The sequence below is a fragment of the Mauremys mutica genome, chromosome 23, assembly GCF_020497125.1.
Source record: "Mauremys mutica isolate MM-2020 ecotype Southern chromosome 23, ASM2049712v1, whole genome shotgun sequence".
Classification (NCBI taxonomy): domain Eukaryota; kingdom Metazoa; phylum Chordata; order Testudines; family Geoemydidae; genus Mauremys; species Mauremys mutica.
The window spans coordinates 16,483,775-16,510,289 of NC_059094.1; the positions used below are offsets into that span (position 1 = coordinate 16,483,775).

Here is a 26,515-nt window from a genome sequence, read left to right on the forward strand (position 1 = left end):
ACAAGAGCAAGTTATTATTAGACATGCAAGAACCAGAGAACCAGAGGCAGTTTCACTATCTTTCTGAGGCCAGGGCTACACTGGAAACTTTTGCTGATGTAGCAATACTGGCTAGGGGTGGGGATGCCGCTTATACGGGCAAAAATAAGTACTTCTGCTGGTGTAGCTTATGTTGATGTCTAAGATATACCAACAAACACACTTTTTTTGTGATATTTTCTAGTGTATACCTGGCCTAAGATATACCTTACCTTGCACCCATTACCATAATGTCTGAGCACCTCACAGTTTGTAATGTATTTACCCTCCCACCCCCACACCTCTCTGACGTAGGGCAAGGCTATGATTCCCACTGTACAGATGGGGAACTGTGGCACAGACAAGCTAAGTGACTTGACCACGGTCACAAAAGAAGTCTGTGGCGGAGCAGGGACTTGAAGTCGGTTTTTCCAAGTCTCAGGCTACTGCCCAAACCACTGGGCCACCTTGCACAAGGCAGTCTCAGTAACAGCATCATGGTCTCTACTTAAAGATGGAACCAAACTGCAGTGATCAGATCCAAAGCGTTTGGATGTGTGGATCTAAGGTGTTGGGGATGATCTCAAATCTCTTCCCCTGTATAACAGCCTGGTGTATCTGCCTGCCAGCGATGGATTCCCAAACATTTGGGTTCATGCACTGGTGCTGACTGACTGAACCTGTCTCTGCTCCCCTTAGCAAAAGCTGAGATGAGTCACAGATGTGACTGTAATAACTTTCTAACTGCTAGGTGCTTATCTGGGCCCAGTCACCACGGCATCTAAGCACCTTACAATCTTGCAATGTATTTATCTTCCCAACGCCCCTGTGAGGTAGAGCAGGGCTCTTAACCCTGTTGTACAGAGGGGATGGAGCAGGGCCGGCTCCAGACCCCAGCACGCCAAGCGCGCACGTGGGGCGGCATTTTAATGGGAGGGCGGCAGGCGGGTCCGGTGGACCTTCCGCAGTCATGCCTGCGGGAGGTCCAACGGAGCCGCGGGACGACCGGACCTCCCGCAGGCATGACTGCGGCGGGTGCGCTGGTCTCGCGGCTCCTGTGGACCTCCCGCAGGCATGCCTGCGGAAGCTCCACTGTAGGCAGGGGGCCAGCGGCACGTCTGCGGGAGGTCCCGTGGAGGCGCGGGACCAGCGCCCGGCAGCACGAGTGGTGCGGTGCGCCGCCCTGCTTGGGGCGGCAGAATTCGTAGAGCCGTCCCTGGGATGGAGGCAGGAAAAGGCTCAGTGAGTTGTTCAAGGTCCCACAGGAAGTCTGTGGCAGAGCCAGGAATCCAGTCCTGATCTCCTGAGTTCCAGCCCAGCGCCTTCACCACAAGACTATTCATGCTCCCCGAATTCACAAGAGACTAGAATGCAGGCTCCTGCTGAAACCACTAGGCGAGATTCCTCACCTGCAATTTTTTATTTTTATTAAGGGAATTATTCCAGTTTGAATTTTGGACTCACTTCTCGCCCCCCCCACCAGGTGTTTGTTCTCCTAACTGGGGGGGAAAGGGCAGGGGTGAGCATGTGCCTCTTGGGGGGTTGGACTTAGAATTCCAAAAGATGCCAATTAAACGTTAGGTTTTCACAAGCAAACAGGGATCTGTATGGATCAATGCCCATTTGCGTCCAACTAACAGCACGGCACTTATGTTGAAGTCAAAGCAAGGCTCTGTATAAGCTGCATGTGTGGATTACAGTGGGTCAGATTAGTTAGCCAGTGGTCACCATTAAAGAGACCCTGTTTATAACAACATTGGCATTTTAATGGTGACAGCTGCAGCCCGGTTGGGCCAACGAAATAGATAGATCTGCGGGTGCCTTCAACAGCCAAGTATCAAGTCTTCTTTTCTCACACTCACCACACGAGAGGATGAGTGCTATACCGCCGTGCACACGGTGCTGACAGTGAAATCCGCCTCGTTGGCCATGATGTCCGTGGGTTGTAGGTTTCGGTCGTACATCGGGTTTTCAAACGTCGCTCGGACGTTGGTGTTTTCATGGCCGGCATAACCATTGAACGGTACTTTTGGTCTTCTCCTGCAGGGTGCCGGAAACAGAACCCAGAGAGATCACGGCTAGTTCCTCACAGTATCAGGCTTGTGACCATTTCTCCCAGCTCGGATGCTGAGCCAAAACGACACTGAAAGGTCTAAGAGATGGGCCTGGGAACTTAAATTAAACAGTGTCTGCTGGATGTTGAAAACCCTGGACTTAACAGAGACCCTGGTTTTATGTCTCATTACAACAATTTGTAACACACCCCAGTGCCAGCTAAGCCTCCATTATCCTAGGACTGCAGAGGGGTTTATTGCCCACTTCATTTTAAGTGGTCTCCTACAGTATATGTGAACTTCTTATGCTTAACAATCTGTCCCATCTTGTATTTAGCTTGGACATCCTGGTTACCTACCCCAGACCTGAAAAAAGAGCTCTGTGAATTTCAAAAGCGTTTCCCTTCCCATAAAGTTAGTCCAATAAAAGATATTACCTCACCCACCTTGTCTCACTGAAAGGTCTAATGAATTCACTACACTCGAGCAGGGTCAGATGTGCCCAAATGGCCTACAGGATATCTCTGGGTGCTTTCTTAGTTGTATCAATATTACCTCATTGGTGGTGCCCCGATGGCATTAAGCAGGAATGGAGGGCCAGAAGTTTAGCTGGTGTGAATCAGCATAGCTATGCTGCTTTACACCAGCTGAAGATCTGGCCCAGAATCTCTAGCAGGACGGGTCTGGAAAAGGAGGTCTTGCTATCTGACTGGGACTTGAGGTTTTTCAGAGACACCCAATTGCCTGCTGTAAGGCGAAACAAGACTAATCTCCCCCATCCACCACATGGTTCATCTTGTTCCTTTCAAGACGAAGGGTCGTGAGGAAATGGTACCGGATCCAAGACCAAAAACAATGGAAGGTGAAATCTGTTTGCAGCCTGCTGAGCCTGCACGGTCATCCTGAAAGGTGCCAAGCAACTGGGACTTCCACTGTCCTCAGCTAGAGTTGTGGGTAATTCATCTACTCTTAACCAGGCCTTCTGGGGCAAATTTTGAGACAAGCTCAGGGCCAGGTTCTCAAGCATTCAGTGCCCACAATTTTCCATTGTTGTGTCTCGGTTCAAAGGAGTAAGCTGCATGTGCAACTGAACAGGACTCCTCCCTGAGTGGTGAGCAGCACTAGCATTGCCAAGATGTAAATATCTGACATTTGCGTAAGCCAGCTAGCAATGATGCTCAGGTCACTAGCACAGGGACCGAGGGGGAGACATTCAAAAGCACCCAAGACGGTTAGCAGCACAAATTCCACCAGCATTTTCAGAGACGTGTGCTTCTCAACCCCTTAGGTACTTTTGACAATCTCACTGCAATGCCCAGATTCTCAAAGGCATCATTAACATAGATTGGCCACCCTGGACCAGACCATGGGGCGGGCAAGTCCTGTATCCTACCTCCTGCAGTGACCAACATACATGAAGTTTCAAACCAAAGCAACAGCTCTCGCTTTAAAGCATCAAATCCTGAGAAAAAATTTCTTTGCAACGCCTGCAGGATCAGTCTTAAACTGAAGCATGAGATTTGCTTGCCTTATCTAACCTGGCATTGCTACAAATCTTCTTAGCAGTTGTTAAATTACCCAGTCCTTTGCAAATTTGCTGCTACAGTATTTCCTCACCTTACCAACCACATCAGAAAGCAGAACTATCAGGAGCTCTCTTAAGCTAAGCTTGCAAATATTAATATTCCCCTCAGCACCGAGCTCTTTTCGATCCCATTTTCTCCAGGCATTGCCCCTCGCGGCCCAGCAATGAATCAGGTTTTTTTAATCGCTTCACTCCTGAAACCTACCTGTGTTTGTAGAGATAGAGCACAAACCCTGCAATAATCAGGGCTATGAAAGGCACAAGAATGGCAGCTGCCACAGAACTGCTGTTTGATGCAAAATGATGTCCTATTGATTCTGGATCGTTTTCAATCAGGCTGATGTCTGAAACACAATGAAAGTAAATACGTTTAAACCCCAGCTGCTGGGAACTGGGGTTTGCTCAAGTTCTGCTAGAACAAGTTCATTCCATGCTTCAGCATCAAGGTAATTTAAAGGTTTGGATTCATATGCAGGCTGGACTGCAGCTATAATACAATGCATAATGTTGCCTAGTTTGAGGTTTCAACATTGACTTCATAGTAAAAAAAAAAAAAAAAAACCCAGCAAAGATCTAAGTAAAGTAAAAATACTAACACCAGAATGCTCAAGTGTCAGTGCCTAAAGGTAGGGTTCTAAGGGTAGGGTTAATGCTGGCCTGCTAGCAATTGGGTGATTGCAGACAGGGGCGGAAGAGGAGCAGTGGGGCGGCTGCTTAACAGCAGCCAGTAACAGCAGGCTAAGCGCATCTCAAATACTAGCAAGCAACAGCTGGTGGAAACCCTAAGAGTCGGTTCTCTAGCAGGTAGCGTTCTGAAGAGACTCCAGTTCTGTCTGCTGTACCCAGGTATTCCAAAGGCCCCCACCACTACAGGACATGAACATGTCAGAAATAGTCATGAATGTGTCCTCAGAACACCCCCCCCCCCCGAGGCAGGGAAGTAGTTTCACCCCCTTTAGACAGATGGGGGAACTGAGGCACAGACAGGTGGAGTGGCTTGACACTGGACAGTGACAGAGCCACGCCTCAGGTCTGCCGGCTTCCAGTCCAGTGTGTAGCATGATTTCTCGCTGGCAGAGGGGAGTTTTGCTATTGCTTCCAACAGAGCCAAGATTTCACCCACAGGAGTCCTGGCTCCACTGTCTCTTACTCTAACAACTAGACCACATGGGTTGTCTTTTCCTTTGGCTTCATTACCGATATTTATCTTTCTGCTGTCCTTAAAGAGGCGTGTTTTGTCCTCACTAACTCTGCCAATCCCCCTGCCATAGAGAAAGCTACCGCCTTCCGCCGCGGCTCGAAGGGGACGTCTACACTGGAAAAAAGGTGTGTTCTTAGCCTGGGTGTAACTCAGGTTACAATAGCAGTGACAACATGGCAACTCAACTTTTAACTCAGGTTAGCAGCACAAGTGACAGCCTGTAGGGGAGCCTGGGTTTCAACTCAAGCTGCTAACCTGCGTTCAAAGCCGAGTTTCCATGTCTTCACTGCTATTTTAACCTGACTAAGCTAACCTGAGTTAAGAACATCCTTTTTGTGTTGTTGTTGTTGTTGCAAAGGCTAGACATCCTTTGCACGGAATCACCAGTGCAGAGGTCAGTCCTTGCTTCAGGAGGCGGTGGTTGAGAGTAAGAAAGGAGGCACGGGTGTTTAAAAGATGGACAGATCAAACAGCCAAAGCAGCGAGAAATATTGGGCCAGATCCTCAGCTGATATAAAATAAGTGCAGATCCACTAGCATCAGTCGGATTAAGCCAATTTACACAGCGTGTAGATAAGGCCCGGTATATTTGGAAACCAAAATGCAGGAATGGTAAAATGCTTCATGTTTTCAAACTTTCTCCAGGGTCGAAATCCATCCTAAACATTGAAATAATAATAAAACAAAATTTACCGAGTCTCTGAAGGCCAAACTGCCCAAACCCTTTGCCGCGTACAAAGCCCTGGTATACAAAAGTGCCGCTTGATGACTCAGACGAGACCTGTAATCGTAGGAGCCCAAATAAATCATATTTACAATGGAATCTCAAAAATTCATCGTATCTTACTGCAGATGTAACACAAACCTGGTGGTTTGGCCATAAATCTGTTCAAAGCACAGTGGGTGGCAGAAGCATGGATACATTTACTCACACAAAGATCAACTCAGCTAAATATCCGATATTAATATTAATGATGTGCTTGGTTAATATTAAAAGCATGGCCACACACAAATGACACTCTCTTCTGTTAAAGGTATATTATTTCAGAGGGTGACATTCACCCCAGTGCCACATGGGGAGCATAGATGTAATTTCAATTGAAGACTTATTTTGAACTTCAAGTACTGTAAGGATCTCATGCTGACCCTTGGCACAGGGGTGAATTCTAATCTTAGCATCTTCAGCAGCTGACTTCATTGACAAAACCAATGGTTTGTTCCTTTTGGTCTTGCAGAGCCAACCCAGGTTTGGGTGAATGAGCGGAGTCTAGTCTGCTTTGGTTAGCATCAAAAGAATTGCCAGCTAAAGTTTCAGACCGCGGGAACATTTATTAGAGGTGAGGAGAGGAGATGCAGAACGGACCCAGTGTGATTCTCGGATGCCAGATGGAGTCTGTAGCAATGGCTGCTCAAAACATGTAAAATGAGCGAATTTACTACGGTAGCTATTGAGAGAATGGAAGCCCACCACTGATTTTCTCGGTAGTCCTGCTTCCAACTCTACTTGCTAATTGCATAGAATACTGGCATCCGGCAAGACGGATGCCCCACTGGGTGTCCGGAAGTCCTGCAAAGTGCTTGTTTGGTAGGAGATTCTAGTTGAAGGCACAGAGTGGCACTAAACAATCAACTGTTGAGTCTGACGGAGGAAAAATTTGTGCCATAAAACAAGACCAACAAAGTATCCAAACTTTTGTAATTCACCGTTTGCCGCAGCACATGAAGTTTAGTTCTTGGCTCCCAACAGCAGCTTGAGAAGCGCAGCAGCTGGAGTTTACCGGAGACTCCACATTAGCCACCTGTTTACGAGCAGAACTTGCTTCGGCTTTGCAATCTCTTCCAAGTTTATGCATAGCATTAATTTAACTCAATGGCACAGAAAGCTGAAAGCATTTAAAAAAAAACCCAAACAACCCAACAACTTGTTCCTGAGGGGGGAAATCTTGTTTGTAATAACTGCTGCACATACTGCAGATAACAGAGATAGCCAGAGCCAAGGCTGCATCTGGTCATGGGGTCAATCAGATGAAGTCTCCTCCTAAGCTCCAGGAGGCCTCTGAGGCACATGTGAAGTTACCAGAGACAAAAGCTGGTGTGGGAAGCCAAGTCCTCAGGGAAAGATTAGCTCTTTTGGATGTTAAACTGAGACATAATGCTGAGCTGGAATTAACCTTCTTGGCTTCTTCTTTTGCGTTATCTGGAGAACATGCAGATTTAACAACACTGGGCAATGAAAATCCGTATGGCCATAAGTGATAGCAGAAGGGCTGCTTGTGCAATGTTAATCTAATGCACTGGCAGAGAACGTTGAATCCCCTTTAACAGCAGAGGATAACAACCTACGACTGCTACCAGCTAAGGTGGCAGAGGTTTGTGCTGTGGTTCTCAAGGTCAGACTTTGCTGATAACCCACGAAGGGGCTGTTACACTAACACACACTGCCACGCAAGAGAGCTGTGTACTTACAGTACACATTTGCACGTGTCGATATACTTACGTGCCCATCTAAAGCCCATTTATCATTCTTGAACTTGTTAACAAAGATCTCCACCGGTCCTGTTATCTGATAAACCTGGAGAAGTAGGTACATGTCTTCTCTCTTGTAAATGCCTGGAAAAGAACACAGGGGTTTTACCAATCAGCCATTCTTGGTCTAGCAAACCTGGCAGGTGCCCTATTTCGATATGGAGGTGCAGGGGCTCGGCCAGTGGAACAAATAGTCTGAGATGACAATTTATAAAAGTAGCTTCTGAGAATTTTCTACCTGGGTCAGAGATGGTGGCACAATAACTGCTTCTTCCCAAAGCAAGAAACAACTCCTGCACCATATAAAAATGTTGCCACGACGCGATAAAACCAAAACAAACCACCACCCCACAGACCTCCCCAGGATAATAAACCATGTGGTGGACGGGAAAAACCTAGCCTGTCAGTGTTTAAGCTTTATAACCAGCTCATTATAAGAAGCACAGAACGGAGGATAATGAGGCAGGAGGCGTTTATGCCTTTTTACCTCATTTGTATGAACTAATTGTGAATCTGCCACTGCAGAACCAAGCATGAGCTCAGCACTGGCTTTCAGCTGGAATCAGAGCAAACAAAAGTCTGTATCTTTAACTCCAGGTGCAGCAATCTCTAATGCTATCAAAGAGCGGAGCTTTCAAAGCTCAGCGGTTCTGTCGAAGATCCAGCAGGCAATCAATATCATTCACAAAACAGAACAACGCTGCTTCAGTTTGTGACTCCAAAGGCCACCGTTTCAGTGCGAGAGACTGACTGCACCTGCCCTGGTGAGCGTGGATCCATAGAAGCCGCAGTGCTAGGACTCCTCACCTGACACCAGCAGTTCCACGCCACTGTGGTCTATCAAAGTAGCATTGACTTTACTGGTAGTGGGATCGAAGCTCGTGACAGAGAGCATCGCGGGCTGCTTCTTCCCCAGGTATTCGTAAGAGCCTTTCCACAGAGAATTCTTTGCAAACACATCAGCGGGAACTGGAAACAGTAAGAAAGAGGGGTGGGGAGGAAAGAGGGGGTTTTGAGCAGAGCTAAGGTATATTCTACCATATTGCTGGATGATTGATAATATTGCGAACATCCCTTGGGAGGAAGACGACAAAGAAACAGGCAGATCCGTAGGAATGAATTTATTTAAAGGTGCAATTTCAGCTGGGTTAAAAATGTATTTAAAAAAATTCTAATACGAATAGAAAATTGTTTGTCATGTTTGGAAACTTGGATGCACAAAGATTTCCCTAAACACATGAGAAACACAAAACATAACAGACTAGAACCTAAAGGGAAACTGATCAGTCTGGTTTCCTTGTTCAAGTGGGGAAAGGGTCAACAGAAAACAAGCAGCACAAAATGTCAAAAGTATTAATAATATTTGCATTACAGTAGTGCACAGGGACCCTGGCTGTGTCTGAGGACTCAACATGCGAGGGGCTGTATATACACATAGTAGGAGACAGACACAGATTTTTAAAGGTACTTATGTGGTGCTGTGCTCAGGATTACAAAGCCTAAGTGATTTATGAGCCTAACTTTCATTTTCCTAAAGCCCATTGACTGTCAAAGGGATTTTGGCTCCTAAATGCTAAATTACTTTTGAAAACGAGTTTGAGACTCCTAAATTAGTTAAGTGTTGCAGTGCTGAGCAGAGAAATGCTGAAGTACCTTTAAAAATCTGGGCCATAGCGTATTAGCCAAAGATATTACAATTTAAAGACAGACAAAAGGCAGGAGAAAGGATATGTTATTATGCCCATTTTACAGATTGGGAACAGAGGCAATGAGCAGTTTAAGTGACTTTGATCCAAGTCACACAGAGAGCCTGCGGCAGAGGTGGGAATTGAACCCATGAGTCCTGAGTGTTACGCCAGGGCCTTAATCACAAAACCATCCTTCCTCTAAAAAGTACATTTGATTTTTAAAGTTCTCCCCCAAAGGTCTCATGTAAAAAATTGAAAAAAAAAAGTGTCATGTTTTTAAAAAATTATCGCAATTTGTTTTTTGAAAAATTTAGAATCTCCCCCTCCTCTTCCTTCCCCCGCCTTTTTTTGCACCAAGGAGTGTGAAAGGGAAAAGTGAAACTGCCACTCTGATCCATATTATTTTTCAAAACTTTTCAGAGAGTTTAAGGCCAGAAGGGATCATTTAATCATTTAGTCTCATCTCCTGTACATGAGGCCATTCAATTTCACCCAGATACCCCTATACTAACACAAAAGATTTCCATTAGACTAAAACATTTCATTCTTTGGGAGCCTAACTTGTGTGCCAGGGAGAGTAAACAGGAGAGATGAATGACCGAGGCCCCTGCAACTGCTCCAATTTTTTAAAACTGATGGAGTTTAATTTGTCCTTTTGCCCTTCTGTCTGCAACTTGTCCAGTGTTGAAGTTTTGAAAAGTGGCAAAAGGAAAATGAAAAGAAAAACAAAGTGAGAAAACCCCCAGCCCTGGTTCATTCTATTGTATTTGGCGGCAGAAAGGAATAAAGGGTAAAAAAGGAGGAGAGAGACGGGGATAAAAAACAAATCTGACCTTTTGAAATGTCCAGTTTTGACAAAACACTGGAAAATAAAAAATAACCCCACCCCAAACAACACAGCTTTTCAGGGAAGTTTTCTTTATGAAAAAACAACTTTTCATTAAAAAAAAGTTTCTGAATAAAAAATTCTGACCAGCTCTAGTCCGAGGAGACACACAGGGTTGAGATTTTCAAAGGAGCCAAAGAGAAATTCAATAGGAAATAGGTGCCTAACTCCCTTGGGCTGTGATTCTCACAGATGTCTAAGTGTGGTGCTACCATGGAACCCAGTGGCTAGGGGACTCTGGGTGTTTCCACCGGCCCTATGGTTTAAAGGACTGCAGGGAACAATCTAAAAGCTATTTGTTAGCCTTCTGAATGATTTGATAACAGGAAAAGGCAGGGGAGCTGTAGATTGCTCCTTGCCACCTTCTATTTCCACATTTTTGCGTTAAGACTAAATAGCAATGCTTCCGACAGAATAAATAACCATTCTACAGTACCTGACACTTTAGCAAGGGGTGGATCCCTGGCAGTGCCAACCGGTCTTCCGCTAGGTCGTATATCAGCTGAAAAGAATAGGCAAAACCGCAGCAAATTAATATTACGGGACGCTGAAGTATGGTTTAATCACTTCCCTTGTGGCAACACATGATGGATGTGTGGGAGTCGCTTCACACTCATTTCCCAGCGCTCAGATATTTGTGACAGCTCAGAAAGGAGCAGCAAGAGGAGATAAACATCGAGCTAACATTTCTCATGCCCAAGGTGTGCATGCCCCAGTAACTGGCACCCCAAACAGCCCGTTGGTAGCTGGAATAGCCCTGGGAGTTGGAATTCCCCTTCTATCCATCTGCCTCTCTGTGAGGGACTTTAACTAGGGTTTCTTCAGAGCCAAATGCCACTGCAGGTAAAACAGAGAATCTCCTTCAGCTGCTAGCCCTGGTGTCTATGAGCCTGATTCACCTGGCGTTGAGGCCTATGAGAGTGTTTTCCTTGACATCATCGCAAGTTGGATCAGGCTTTATATGTTTATATAAGACCTGCAGTCACGAAACAACAAGACCATTGCCAGCTTCTCTCAGAGGTATCCTGGATGTTGTGAGACAGCAAATTCCCCTTGGATCACAACTCCTCATCGCTGTAGCAATGGGATGGGCTTCACGACACAACCCAAGCCAATCGGTCCCTTCCCTCCCTGCGGGCTCAGGGCTCTTACCAAGGCAAATGGGCGGTTTCCCTGTCCAGCTGCCATCCGCTTTGCAGGTTCTGTGTTCGGATCCTCCCGTGAGATAGTACCCACTCTGGCAGGAGTAGATCAAGGTGTAGCCCAAGGAGGGCAAATCTAGGGCACCGACATTAGCATGGGATGGGGTCTCTGGCTGTTTACAGTGGTGAGCTGGAAAAACAGAAAGGGCGGAGATGAGAAGGCCTGCCTGGATATCGCCACAGGGGGTAAAACCCTGACTCCAGTGGGAGCTTTGCCATTGACTTCAGTGCGGTCAGGATTTAACCCAAGGGAGTTTTGTCCTGCTTAAAACTCTCTGAAGCCCTTCCGTGAAGATGACAAGGTTGGGCATTTCACAGATACAGGGAATTCAACAGGCCAAAGACACCTGTCTCAATAGTTGGCAGCCCATTTCTTTGAACGCAGAGCACCACTTTCAGCAGGTGCCCTGAATCAGAGCCTGTGCGCTCCTGAACGCTTCTGCAAACGGCATCAGCAAACAGCAGGATTCCTCTGGGAATGCTCAGAAGTGCACCTCTATGGGCAGAAAAAGCCACACTGCCAGGTTTCAAGTTCACTCTCTGATCCTATGCGATCAGTTTATGAGTCAACCAACGAGCTTCCCAGTTAGCGGCACCTCCAATTCCAGCAAGGATTTGAGAGCTGAGCCCTGCTCGTTCCGCACCTCTAATGTCCTCCTTAGTGACAAAGATCCCCAAATCGGAACTGTGCTGAAGAGACCCTTGCCGATGCACGAGGCAGAATAGAATTCAGCTCATTCTCCCACTGCTCTGCAAGACCTTGCACCTTGAAGTCAGCAGGCACACGAGCGAATACAAGGGGCAAGAAGGGGCCATTTTTACACAGTCCCCTATTGGAACCTAACTATGCTTGAAAAAAAGCCAAGAAAGAAAATAATCTAATGTCCCCCATGTGTCCTCTGGCCGTAGTCCCAGCATCGTGTCACCATGTTAACATGCAGATAGAAAATGGCCTGAAGGCAAACACTGCTTTAATCTTGAGCTACTTTTGCAGAAGAACACGGAACCCTGCTAAGGCTGTGATCGTATCAGTGGTTCTACACAGTGGCTGAGTGATGGATTCTCTCCTTATTTCTCCTCTGATCCAAGGATCCCTGTTGGCCACCTTCTAACTAATAATTCCTACCTACCTGTCTGCAGAATCACAGGGTCAAATCTTCAGAGGTGCTGAATACCTGTGTTCCCATAGTTACTCAGAATCTTTCAGGGTTTGGCCCTTAGATATTAGAAATCTATGACATCTCTGTGTGTGTGATTTACTGCTTGATGCAATCTTGTTGTTAATCATACCACCAATTTCCTTGGGGGGTTACTAAACACACCTAATTATCTCATTGGTAGGAAGCTTTCCCCAAACCTCCCTCTGATTTCTCCCTTTCTGTGGATCTCAAAGCACTTTATAAACATGAATGAAGCCTCAACAGCCCCCTTGCAGTGACTATTATTGTTATTATAATCTACATTTTCCAGATGCGGAAAGAAAGACAGAGAAATGACTAGCCCGAAGTTACACATGCCTTATGCTAATCAGTAGATGATAATTCAGCTCTCAGCAAATTAGAGTAACTGCCCCTAATTCTACTCCTGTAGATTGCACTGACAGAGGAGGCTTCAAGAAGAACTGATAGATGGCAACTCAGTATTTCTCCCTGTTATAAGCAAGCAACAGAAAAATTTTTGCTTCAACTCTCTTAAGAGCAGCAACTAACTGCCACCCACACCCATAGCTGCTTCTTCAGACTCAGTGTCTTCCAGTCCAGCAGCAAGGGAGGGGAGTTTGTAAGCTAAGGAGAAACACCGCTCTCTGCCAGGGCGAAGCAGCCACGCAGCAGCACACAATTGCATCTTTCTCCTCCGATTCTCCATGTTAGGAATTTTAACGGCTGATGCTGAATTAAGCTACGTCAGGTAGGCACACCTTGCTCTAACAACAACAAACAGCTGAAATCACCTGCTGACGAAGGCCAAGAACACAGTCAAGAGTATTCTAGGAGCAAGGGAGTGAGAGATCAAAACCTTGGAATTAAAGGGAACTGGGCTATGAACAACGTTTTCCTGTTCCTTAAAGGGCCCAATCCAAATGGAAATGGGAATTTTTCCCATGGACGTCCACGGCGGCGGGATCAGGCTCAAAGCAATTTATGGCTTTGAGTAAATCCCATGGTCTGAAATTAAATTCAGTGTGAGGCCAGGTGTTTGAAGGTGTTCACACACCACGGTAGGGAAAGTAGTATAATGATCTGAGTAGAACAGAATGGCACAAAATCCCAATCCACATTTGGTAGGAGATGCCCCACCCCCATCCGCAGCTCAAAGGAAGAGTAATAAGGTTCTCCATACACAAATTGCCAATCCCTACCCCGTCGAAGGACCTGCTTTCATGTAACCCCGATGGCTTCCATTCTCAGTTAAGGGCCCATGCTTACAGTATAACCTTCAGTGGGGGCATCTCAACACCTTCAGAGTGCAGATAAAGAGACACCTGCATTAAAGTCATGTGTCCCCAACCATATGTGGCACTGCCCGCCAGCACCCCACGAAGCATATGTCTTCACGGCAAGTAAAAGCTGCGTTCTAAACCTGCGTGAGCTAACCGGGTTAAAACAGCAGTGAAGACTCAGCACCTTGGCTTTTGACTGGGGTTAGCAGCTTGAGTTCAACTCCAAACTCCCCAGTAGGCTTGAACTGAAGCTGCTAACCTGAATTCCAAGCTGAGCTGCTGGGACTTCAGTGCCGCTTTAACCCGAGTTAAGAACACACCTTTTTTTTTTTTGCAGTCAAGACATACCCCTCAGCAGGTTTATTTCTTGCAGATTGTGTAGCTTTTCAGTTGACATTGGGCCAATACGGGGTTATTAATTAAATGTATGTAGGACCTGCACTTACAGAATTACATTAACTGGATAAGATCATGGTAATAAGTCACCCCGGAAGGGGAAGGGAGAAGAAGTCTAATATTTCTGATGAGGTGCTAGGTGCCATGATACCAAATTAGAGCCTCAATACATTGAATTAAATTCCTCCCTGTCTAACGGGGAGAAGATGGTGGAGAACTGAATGAGATAACTACAATTTAATCAAGATCTACAGAAACATCATCCCACTGACGTGGTCTTCTGGCTGAAGAATATTACTTGGTCCCTCCAGCCTGATATTCTGTGTCTTGGCCATTAAATGCAGTTGCAAAAGCATGAAACACACCAAGCCTCATCTCAGCACAAGAACAAACTCTTTCGCTGAAGGAAAAAAAATCACTAGAAGACAAAGCTGGCTGTTCTCATCTGCTGTATCCATGTCACCAGAGAAGTGGCCTGCGGTTTTGCAACAGAGAGTCAGAACATATGATATTTCAGTGGCCCCTGCCCTCTAACGCGGAATGGCCAAAGTTTTGCCGTGTAAACCACATGGCCAAAGGAGTTTGTTGCACAGACAAAGCTTCCCCATGACACTTACGAACACAATCGGGCTGTACTCCGCTCCATGTCAGGTTGGGGAGGCACGTTCTAGTGGTCGAGCCTTGCAGCAGGTATCCTTTCTGACACCTGAAGAACATGATGCTTCCCACCTATCGCAACAAAAGATAAAGATGAAGAGCTGGATTGTCCAGTGTAATCGACCAGTAGACACACACTGTTCTACGCCAATCCCAGAGCGTTCAGAGCTCTTGGAAAAAACTCTGCATCAAGTGGGCACAGTGCTGCTCCATTCACAGAGGCGAGTGTGGCTTTTTTTTGGTCATACAATTACCCCCAAATTAGCAGCATCACAAGTGATTTACAACTGATCGAAATTTTTCAAAATGTTGATTACAATATTCATCAAAATTGTGTCCATAAAAAAATCCAGGGATAAAGTTTCATTAAAATGTTTAGTCTACGTTTCACCTACTCTGGTGTTATTTATTACAGTAGCACGCAGAGGCTCTGGTCAAGATGAGGGCCCCATTATGCTAGGTGAAGTGCAAACACACAAGATATATGGTCCTTGCCTTAAGGAACAATGTTTATTTTCCTTATGATAAATGTTTAAGGGACATTCAAAATAAATAATGACAACAGGAAACATCCCTTACTTACATTATCGATGCCACCTTGGCTTATGGACATTGAAAAGGATTCTAAAAATCTAATTTACTTTTCACCAGTATTATTTATTTTTCACACTTTTTTCTACTGGGACTGCAGGGCCAGACTAGTCAGTTTCAGGTCCTGTTTTCATAGGCTGCTAGCATGATGCTATTTCTTTTGGGTTTCCATCATTGCAAGCAAATGTTTCCTTTTAAAGATAGAATAGATTAAAAATTTAAAAAAATTGTGAAAGCACTTTTCACTTCTAAATTCTATATAAACTCTGCTCCTTTTTAGTTTGGTTTTTGCTGTTGGTGGGTTCCTGTTGCTTAAACATTTTGATCATTAAAAAACCCCACAACTAACGAACTATCAGAAACATTATTTCAGATTTTTCCATGGAAGTTCAAGATACTTAGTGGGGTGTAATTCTAGCTCCCTCTTAAGTCAAATGTGCATTTTGCTAGGACTTCACCCATGATCATAGGGATTAGAAGGAAATGATTGATTGAGATGTACATACCTTTCTGACTCCAATTATCACAACTTCCTGGCATTTGCATGTGTGGGTGCTTACCAATCTTTTTTGCAGGCTAAACATTCAAAGCCAGCTGGAAATTTGGTACATTTGATCATCTTATCCACCTCCCACAAGGCCAGAAGTAACATAAGATTTTCCCCTGCACTTTTTCCCACACAGTACCACCTCTGCATCAGCCTATCAACAAACATTCCGATTTTGTGATGTTTCACCATGTGCAGGCTCTTGCGGGTTTCTGCCTGGCTGATGATGACTGGCTCTCCTTAACACAGCCCAAGAGCACAGTCTCATTCACAGCATAGGTACCAGCACTGCTCAGATCTCTTGCCAACACCACTTACCAAAAAAACCCCAAACCACTTGCGGCGTCTCTGTATTAATGAGGAACTAGAATTAACACACTAAACCCCTGGATCAAGGTAACAAATTAGCAGCTTTACTAAAAAAATCCACTTTCGGAGGATAATCCCTCCTCATGTCCCACCCTAGCATGTAAGGTGTCTTGTGTAAAACACTGGATGAGAATCCACAGGTGGAACATGGAGGGGATCTGTCCATGACATTACATTGATTTCTTCCCCCATCAAGCCTGAGATTAGCAAAGCCACTTAAATGATTTGGATTTAAAAGTAATGGAAACGGGGCATGCAATGCTAATACTAATTCCACTAATAATAAATCTTAGTTAGCAGCGTAATTAACAGCATAAATCTAATACTTAAACACACTGAAGGCTCACTGTAGAATCATTGCACCCATTGCCCATATGCATGAAATCCAATTGAGATCCCAGGGACTTCTTGAGCAAGTCAGTGCTAACCGACAACAGTACAGGTTGCACAGCCTACGCAACTTGCACTTGTGTAATGGCTAAAGAGACATGGGGAGATGATGGTAATTACATTACCTGATAACCTTGGGAGTTGTTCTGCATTCCAAAGAGAGGCACACCAGGGTCAGCACATGTAGTGAGAGTTGGATCTTAAATAGAAAAAAAACGAACACAGCCATATTGAAAGGACTCAGACACTGGGGGTGTTAGTGAAATCTATTTCAGAGCTATGCATCCGCCCTGCTCGCGCTACACCTATTTCACTTTCCTTTTCAGGTGGGATTTATGTATTTTGCAACAGAACTAATATGTACCATCAGAGAGAATTAAACAGCTATTTCTGTCTCTTAGCCTGTGATGGGTCCAACACAGTGTAACAGGGAAGCATTGAATCCCTCAGGGAAAAATAAATAAGCCAAAAATCCACCAGTGGTGTATATTTCCCTCCCTTTTACAGTTCTACACACCATTCACAACAGTTAATTTACTACATTATTAGACCTGAGATCCATGCAAGAGCAGGTACTGTGGCATCCCAGGCTGGCCTGGGCGCATTCCAATAGCACGCACCAAAGCTGCAGCAGGAGTTTCTAATTCACCTGGCCATAGTTGAGGAAAGTGCAAGAGTCGCTGGAAAAAATTAGTAACTTAAAACAGGAACCCTTTTTTTTTTTTTTGTAAAAAATCCTCCAAAAAATCCCATTTTTCAACCACCTCTAAAGAGTGTCTTTAAGCCCATGGGTAAGCAGGACTCAACCCACAATCTTAATTTAGAGACACAGACAGTTCCCCCAGCTGCACCTGGCATCACGGAATGTCTAACAGATTATTCCGTTATCACTGTCTGGGCGGGATGGGAGATACAAGCATTTTTAAAGGCATATTGGTAATGTCTCCCCCATCTGGGCATTTCAGGTATTACAAAACCCTTTCCCTGGCCGTTCAGATGATGCTGAGATGTTGTCACTTTGCGCACTGACGTGCAGCCTCTTAGTTTATTGGTCATTTTCTCTCTATCAACAGGGTTGTTTAATCTCATTTTCTAATGCTCCAGGCAGGGTTTACACCAGGAATAATAAAGTGGTTTAATTCCAAGTTCCATGCATGGCCCTGGAAGAGCTGGATTCTGTTACAATAATCTGCAGTGAAACAGGTCCTGGTCTTGACATGTAGGTCCCATCTGTGCTATAGTTATTATGGTATTGGGTCACCCATATGCAATGCAGTTGTGCTCTGATGTGACTTTTTGGTTTTGGCCTACGAGAGGCGCTAGCTCCCTTTATATCTTCCCTGCCTCTCTGAGGTCGACAAGCAACGTTATGGAAGTTGTTCGGAGTGGTTTTCCATCAGGATTCTGCTCGGCTGCCTCTGTCACCAAACACTCATCTTAGAACCCTGCTATTTCATGGTGATTGATGGTGACTGGAGATGTTAATGCATCTCAGATGTATAATCTCTCTTTATGCCTAGTTTGGTCTCACTCCATCAGAAGATGGATACACGCAAGTCAGAAATACCTGCCATTGTCATTACAGCATATATCACTTTCCTCTCCCAGTGCGTAGACAAGAGCTCTGAAGCAGTTGAATGTAAGCAGAAATGTATCAAGTTTGTCCTCGAGTTCCAACCTGAGCAAAGAAGCTGTAATTCCTGCCTGATAGGTAGCAGCAGCAAGGCTGACTGGGAGACGAAAAACCAAACCAACCAAACACACAAGCAAAGATACTGAGGATGGACTGTCCCCCGCTGGATCCATTGGGGAAGCAGCACTGGCTGACAAAGTGCCATTTCCTTGCAAACTCTGTGAGCTTTTGTGAACCTATGAGCTTGACAGGCCAGAGTGAAGCTGAAAAGCCTCCTCTCCTGCAGTGGGATGAGAATGGGCAAAATGTTTGGAACAGGAGCAGCTCTGAATAAGACTCTGCCCAGCGATGGGCTGAGAACAGCTGATATGGATGGATCAGTACTGGGTGTAAAATCGGTGTGGGCAATGTACATGGGCATTGCATTCAGGCCTTGATCCGAGTCCTTGAGTCGGGCTCAGCAGGAACAGGCAGTGCACAGATGCACAGAAGTTTAAACACCAGCCAGAGCCGTGTGCACTGAGCAGAAGTAAGTCACAAGCTCCCTGGGTGCTGGGTCCCTCGCGTGCAAGAGCACAGGATAAAAACAGGGGCTGTGATTGTGACATTAGCAATACTAGCAGTAATAGGGGCTCAAACCACTTGGTGAGGGCCTGATATAAATGCACAGAACAGGCAGATGTCAGCAGACAATGGGAGTGTCTGCAGAATCTCCACAATGCCAGATTGGGGTCTCCTGTGCCATGATCCTGCTCCTCACCCCTGTTTACACTGAGCTGCTACGTGAAGCACTCTGCACCACACTGAGCAGGATCAAACCTTCTCTGGTAACTCTCTCCCTAAGCTAAAAAGAGACTCAAATGAATCGGATGTATCCAGACATAGGAAACACACAGTAAGAAAAGCCCTCACAATCAAACACACAGCAGGAGCAGAGATCACTCCTCTCCTCATGGCAGCTAAGGGGAAAAGGGCACACCAATGCTGTAACTAACAGGCCCGGAGTTTGATTCCTTATGACCTGACTAATCAGCCTCTCCATAGAGCATCCTTACGTGCTTCCCTGAGCTCTCTGCAGGTCCTTGGGAACCGCACTGATTCGGTAAACAAGGGATACAAAGTGCAGCCGGTCTGGGGCTGCAACTCACAAGCTAATTCATTTCACTTATTCAGCTCTGCTGAGCTTTTGTCATTTGTCACCAGTGTGGTTTCAATGGCATCTGATGGAGGCCCCCCAGATAAATCAGAGTGTCTAAACTCACTAACTAACTAACTAAAATGAAGTCCCATCCCACAGATGAGGTGGAGGCTGATGGATCACGCCAGGTGAGGTGTATTAAATCCGGGTCTCCGGGCTGTATTTTGGGGACCTGAGAGCCCAGCCATCTAATGAACCTCGAGATCGGATGGGATCTGAATAAATAATGCTTTTTTATCATCTGCCTGGACTGGAAATAGACATGCTGGATCAAGGTTTTCACAGGCAGACAAGTTTTTTCCCTTCCTGTGATTTGTACTAGGGAGACAAATTTGAAGGAGGAAAATAAATTTCATTGGCAATATAAACGACTGTGTTATTGCACTCTTTAATGCTACACTCTTCCAGAGGTGTGGATGCCACATCCTGAGCGTACATTACAGGGCCCTGAATAAGGACTCGTGGAGAAGTGATGAAACATTGGAGGTGAACCCAGCTGTGGTAATTAAATGCCAAGATGCTCTGGTGACCGGCGCTACATGCATAGCTAATGGTACATGTATACTTGGCTAACTTGCTAGATTAAAGATCATGAATGGTAGAATGAAATCTTTTTAGTCCTTCCTCATCACACCATCCCACATATGAGAGCAAGCATGCGATTGATGGCAGGTAAATTTAGAACAATGCAATTTCTTTGCTCCTGGTGGCCAGATAATAAGGTGATGGTGGCATTAGAAATGGCTAGTTAGATGGACAAGTTAGAGGGATAGACGGCATGTCGTCAGCCCATGGAATTCATTGCCACAGAGCCGGAGTCAACTCCTGAAGCTAGAAACAGATGAGAATGACCTGACTACTAATGATTATGTACGGCCCTGAGCTTTCGTGGGGCCTTGGAAACCACTGGGAAGTGACACACAAGGGATTTGTTAGGGATATGGGGATTTGTATCCAAGTCAGCAGCTCAACTCCACAGCTATGCACAGTAACTCGGATGGTTCTGTATTCTATGGACAGCACCTTTACCTTTCCAGAGGTCTCCTGTTCTGCTGGGAGCAGCTGCCATTTTGGGTCCCATTCAAATGCAGCACGTTACAGAGGACACACACGCTGCACTTTACTTTGTTCCATCAGGACCACTTGTGACAATTGGGCCCTGGCTGTGGATACTGAGCACTTCTGGAAACGTGGCCCCAGGTCCCATCAGCAAACATCTCCCACAGGTTCCAGGGACTGGGACTTTGCCATGAAATACAGATGGCCGGTGGGGATGGCCAATAGGCAGAGCAAGCGTCTGGAGCCAGGAAACTTGCAAGTGAGGGTGAGCCCACACCCAGATCTGTTCTGAGATTTAATGGGGAGGAGGGTCTGACAAGTTAGCAGAAGGAAGATGAATTTGCCATGTGCTGGTCTTCTCTGCAGAAGAAGATCCACTATCTTCCTCCAGCTCTAACCACAGGGGACAGGGCCGAGTAAGTAGGTGAAAGGGGATAGGAGAGACTGAGTAGATTGATGGGGGAAGGGACAATTGAAGCTTTGGAATGAGAAGTCAGATTCAGGATGCTCCCTTACCTATGCAGCTGGGCTGGGTTCCACTCCACGTCCCATCAGACTGACAGAACCTCCGAGCTGAGCCCACCAGCACCAGTGGGGACAGGCAGGAGAATGAAACAGATGAACGGTAAGTGAATCCTCTGTCTTCTCTCCTGCCTTGAGCTGGTGTCCCGGGGTCACCACAGAACACAGCTAGAAAAGCCAAAGGATAGTCAGGGGATGGCGACGAATCTCAGTAAGGGCAAATAGTGTTAATGGGTTAAAGACAATTCTATTAATGGCCAAACCCTCCCAACCCCGGCTTTCAAGCGCTGCGATGGCTCAGGAAATTACTAGTGGCAGAAGGTGCGCTGGCTGCTTTCTGCTCACTTCTGTCTTTTTTGTCAATTACTGTTTAATTAACTTTCACTTTCCAACATCTCCTGGCAGGGAGGAGGAACAGACGGTTTGGATCCTTTTTCTTGGTCTTTTTTCTGCACAATGGTGTGTTTAACTTTGACTGTATCTTTAATTGCACAAGGTCAAATTGCCACGCGGTGCCGTGTCAGACGTAAAGCCCGTTAATTATCTAATAGCCGGGGAAAGGTGTAAGGAGCAAGGTCGGGTCTTTGTGCTGTTTAATATGAAAATGGCTATTGTGCGGCTGCCAAATACTCAAAGCTAAAATCCGGCTTTATCATTCTGAGCTGTTTCACTAATCTGTATTGTATCACGCACACAGGTTTTCATGCAGCCACAGGGCCCTGCCTTTGTGCCACATTCCAAGGCTTGCTGTAACACTACGGGGCTCTTTTCATGTAAGGCCTTCGCAAGCCACGGGGGCCAGAATTTCAGAAGCGCTCAGCTCCAACGGAGGCACTTAAATCAGGGCCAGACTTTCAGAAGTGCACAGCCCACTGAGTGCCTGGCGGGTGTTGGGTGTCTTTTGAAAATCTGGCCCCCATTTTGCATGCTAAGCGCTTGGAAAGCTGGGTCCTGATCGATTATCTTCACACCACTCCTCTAAGGTGGTGATGAGTGTCTCCATGTTACAGAGGGATGCAGCAGTTGGGTAACTTGCAGAGCAAGCGGGTGACAGGAATGGGGAGAGCACCCCAAAACTCCTGGCCCTATCATTCAGAGCACCACACTTCTTCCTTTTCGCCAGCATGCTGCCATCCACCTCTGTCCTGATGTGGTGACGCCCTTGCCTCACTGAAGTCAGTGGTAAAATTCCCATTGATCTCAGTGGAGTCAGGATTTCACCTGGAGTCAAGAATCACTGCAGTTAGGTCTCCAAACCCATATGAATGTTTAATGCCCCATGGGGGAAGTCCTTGTCTTCTGCGGATGGGACAAGGATTCCCCCCTGAGGCACAGACATAGCTGTGAGCGATTGGGGAGGTGTCTCAAGCCTGGGCCCCCAAACAGTCCTCAGACCACAGCCACCACCAGCAGCTCATAGGTACTAACAGGGAGTGTGGGCTGGTGGACTCTACCTAGGTCACCTTAGGCACCGCCCACAAAGCTCCCAATTGGAGAGCACATCTGGCTTCTTTGATTGGCTCAGACTCACTATTTAAGCCAGAAGGAGGCACAGCAAGTTGTCTGAGTAACTATTTGAATCCCTGGCTGGTTGCAACGTTGGACCCCTGCCTTCTCGCCTGACTCCTGAGACCTGGCTTGTTCCTGATTCCTGACTTCCTGTCGTGTTCCTGCCCTACTTCCTCGTTCCAGATCCCTGCCTCCTACAGCACATCCCTGGCTACGGATTCCGGCTCAGATCCTCAGCTTGGCTCTTGACTCTGCCTCTGATCTCCTGTGCTGGTGTCAGGCTCCTGCTCTCACCACTAGGTCTGACCACCCATGTCCTGATCTATGACAACAGCTAATTCCCATTATTTGAGAAACAATGTATAAAATCCCACCATGAGTTTCATCCCCCATCAGGCACACCTTTAACGGATGGTATTAACAACTGGGTCACGATCCCTAATATCCCCTTCCAAGATGCAATTCACCCTTACGTACCAGGCAATTTCCAGAGCAGCAGCCAAGGTTATGCTTTACAGAAAAGTGTTTTGCCTTTAATTCAAAATATTTCCTGCTACGGTGGGTGCATGCATGAGGTTGAGGGAATAAGTCAATCACTAATTGTGTATGGGTGGGAAGAGACTTCTCCCATGGGCAGGTTATGCCATAATAGTCCATTATGGAGATTTCATACCTTTCGCTCAAACGTCTGGTACTAGCCAATGCTCGAGAGAAGATACTAGATTGGACGGACCATTAATTGGATCAAGAAAGACTAATCCTTTGGAGGTGGTGGGACACAGGGGGGTTGGAGCTTCAGGCTAGCGCTCCATCCCCTTTGCACATGAATACACATGGATGTCTGCTTACGAAAACACTGTGGCAGTTCTCCGGTCCATGTCCCATTCCCTTCACATGTCAGGACGGCAGGTAGCGAGAGCTGGTATCCTTCCAGGCAGGCATAGCTCACGCTTGAGCCCCAGCTGAAATCTGAGCCCACGACTTTCCCATTGGGGATGACTTGTGGGGATTTACAGGTGATAGCTGAGCAGCAAACAAAAAGCATATTCAGGTCTAATGACTTCTCAGAGTAGTTATTTCCATTAACCAACAAATCCACATAGGATCAAAGTTACTTTCTGTGAACTGAATGCATCACAGGGAATTCAGCTAGAGGGGGTCTGTACACATTTTCTGTTATATGCATGTGTGTTTGTGTATCCTGGGATTTTTTCTTTGCGTTTTAGGGTCAACTAAATCCCAAACCTCACAGTCAGATCAGCAGCTTTTGCTAGCTTTCACCTAAGATTATGAATCTGATCCCAGCTTAGTGGGAACATCACCCCAGGTACTCCAGAAGTTTCACAGATTTTGGAAAACCTAGACAAGTTTCAAGTTAGCGATTAACTCAACAACTAGGTTGAATTTTGCCTGGTTGGAAAGTTTTATAGTACTCTGCTTTCAAGTGCATATGAGCATGGGGCCAGATTTTCAGCTGTTGGTGTAAATCAATGTAGCTCCCAAGTGAGAATCTAGCCACATTGTGTCTTGCTCTTGCTACATTAGCTCAAAGTGGCAAGAAGAAAAAAGAAGGAAGCGTTTATCTTCACAGCCTTGCAGGGGAGTGAAGTATTTATGGAAGATCCCAAGTGACCTGCATTTCTAACAGGTGGACCTTAAGAACTTTGCAGTCTGAGATCAGACAAGCATCCAGATGCTGCTTCACATTTTGTCAGTACCCTTGGGTCAGCAAAACACTGACAAAGAAATCAGCCTCTCTCGCAAGATGCCCAGTGCTTCCGCATTCTGATCAGAGAAGCAGAGGCAACCACAGCTCTGAAAAATAATACAAGCAGGGGGTAGAAAAGCTTTCCAGACCTTTTGGGAGGCTGAAGAAAATGCTTCATTCAGGTTTGATTTGAGTTTGGGGTGAAGACTTGTATATTTATGCAAAGTGCTTCAGCCATTCATAATGGGGGAGATTCAAATCTCTTTTACAATGGTGTAAATCCCCAATAATGCCACTGAAGTCAATGGACGTACTCCAGAGTTACACTGGTGCAAATTGGATCAGAATCTGACCCTTAGAGGCTACCCCAGTTTGGAGAAAGCTCTGTTTTAGAGGGTGCTTGCTGTCCATGTTTGATTTCAAATAAAATGTGGCTTTCATATATACATACTTTTTATTTTTAAATGGACACATTTGATCGTTAAGAGGGGCCACCGGTTCTTCAACTCTCCCTTTCAAACCATGACATGTCCAAAAGGAAGCCAGGCTGGTTTTGAGGTTTGTTAAGAATGGTTTGCATTAGCTCTACCATCACACACTGTTGTGTTGATCGAAAGCTGTTGCATCGCAGATTGAGGCTGGGATTGTCAAAGGAACTCAAGGGGGTTGGGTGTGGTTAGCACTCAGCTCTGTGCAATACCAAGGTGGAGAAAGTGGCTCAAGACAGAGTGAAAAACCATTAAACATCAAACACCTCTGATCATTAGTAAATGTGCAAAGAAGAAACTATGGCAAACACATGAAAACGATGTGACTCTTAAATCTGAGCTACTGTAGGATGGACAGGTTCCCCCAGCGTGAAAGTTGCTCTGAAGACTATATACACAGCTCAACAGCACTTTAGCATGGCAGAGCTATAATACCGTCAATCATTTCTACAAGAAGTACTTACGAGCGTAATGCAACTGTTATTGGAACCTGAGATATTCATGCAACTGGATTAGTAAGTCATAAACCATACTAAGAAACCATAAACTGCACAGGTTAAGCATTTTGCAGCGGCTGGGTAATTTCAAAGTCTATCACTACAAGGTAAAGGCATGGATTATTTATATCTTCTAAGCCACCGTGCAGGTTCCACACTGTGGTGGCTACTTTTGGATCCTCTCGTGCATTGGGATGCTTACGACGGTAGATTCTGCAGCCCGCTTTTAACCAGGCTGGGGCCAATCGTCCCTCCTACTGCACGTCATGCATACAATTGGGCTGCAGGAGCCGGAGTGGGTGCTACTTTTAAAAATCATTTATTGCGCGCGCTCCTGCAAGCTTTCCATGTTCTGTGCATCTTGACCTCCTGCTGTCTGTCAGGTGACACTACCAGGGCAAATGGGACGATGTGCACTGTGCCAACTTCCCCTCCACTAAGGAGAGTGAGCTGCATGCAGTAACCATGTGCAGTTATTTGCACCAGGGCAAAGGATGTGTGTGTGAGGGCAGGGGGAAAGCCGCATGCTTCTAACTCAGAATGGAAACATTTTGCCCTGGTGCAGGGCAATGGAGAATCAGATCCAGGTTCTCCTAGAAGGCAGCAGATTTACCTTCACTGGCCATGCTGAACTACAGTCCAGCGAATGTCCTATTTGTGACTATTTGGCTGCACGTGATGCATCATACAGCGCCTGGGCAATTTGAGTAAACGGTATCCCCGCAGGGTAAATATTGGAGTATTTCTTTCTTTTAAACCACAGTACAGGTTAGATGGTCATTATTTTTGGACCTACTCAGCATAATTTGCTTGAATGAGTGAGGGATTGATATGGTTTAGAGACCCTTAACTCCCACTGATGATCAGTTACTCACCAGTAGTTCCAATGACTCCTCCTATAATTGCTTCATCAATAAGAGCACAGAGTTCAGAGTCTGGTCCCATGTAGTTATGTGGCACTTTCGCAGTAAAGCTTACTAAGATATCATTAGTTACAGGAGCCTTGAGGCCTGTAACCTAATATCCTCAGACATCTATAGTAAATGGGGTCTCACCCTTGCAGACAGGCTTGGTGCCGTTCCAGGTTCGGTCTTTTGTGCAAATCAAAGAGGATGCCCTGTCCGACTCCATCATGTAGCCAGGAATGCACTGAAACACTACTGTTTTATTGTAGTTAAAGTCATTTCCCAGCCTAAAGCCATTGGCTGGTACACCAGGATCCCCACAGTTTATCACTGGGAAAGGAGAAGATGCAATGGTTAAATTTTCTGGTGCACATAACATGTCTCAAGCATATGGATATGCAATGGCTAGAAACCTCACAGTCCCCACTATCTTTCAACAGATGATG

General features: G+C 45.9%; 1 protein-coding gene and 1 long non-coding RNA gene across 2 annotated transcripts in view; one reads left to right on the forward strand and one right to left on the reverse strand.

Annotated features, from left to right (window-relative positions):
- Positions 1-2,508, forward strand: part of LOC123355342 — a 64,120-nt gene extending 61,612 nt beyond the window's left edge. The window contains exon 5 of the long non-coding RNA XR_006575072.1: positions 2,065-2,508. This is a non-coding gene — a long non-coding RNA (uncharacterized LOC123355342). The remainder of the gene's footprint in view (positions 1-2,064) is intronic.
- CSMD2 (CUB and Sushi multiple domains 2) overlaps positions 1-26,515 on the reverse strand; it is a 542,149-nt gene that overhangs the window by 3,695 nt on the left and 511,939 nt on the right. The window contains exons 60-71 of the mRNA XM_044997694.1: positions 26,220-26,399; positions 23,321-23,494; positions 20,957-21,130; positions 16,676-16,749; positions 14,614-14,725; positions 11,111-11,290; positions 10,395-10,460; positions 8,192-8,353; positions 7,356-7,468; positions 5,552-5,639; positions 3,863-4,001; positions 1,881-2,058 (exon numbers count right to left, since the gene is read on the reverse strand). Coding sequence (XP_044853629.1) covers positions 1,899-2,058; positions 3,863-4,001; positions 5,552-5,639; positions 7,356-7,468; positions 8,192-8,353; positions 10,395-10,460; positions 11,111-11,290; positions 14,614-14,725; positions 16,676-16,749; positions 20,957-21,130; positions 23,321-23,494; positions 26,220-26,399 — 1,622 coding nt within the window. The 3' untranslated portion in view covers positions 1,881-1,898. The remainder of the gene's footprint in view (positions 1-1,880; positions 2,059-3,862; positions 4,002-5,551; positions 5,640-7,355; positions 7,469-8,191; positions 8,354-10,394; positions 10,461-11,110; positions 11,291-14,613; positions 14,726-16,675; positions 16,750-20,956; positions 21,131-23,320; positions 23,495-26,219; positions 26,400-26,515) is intronic.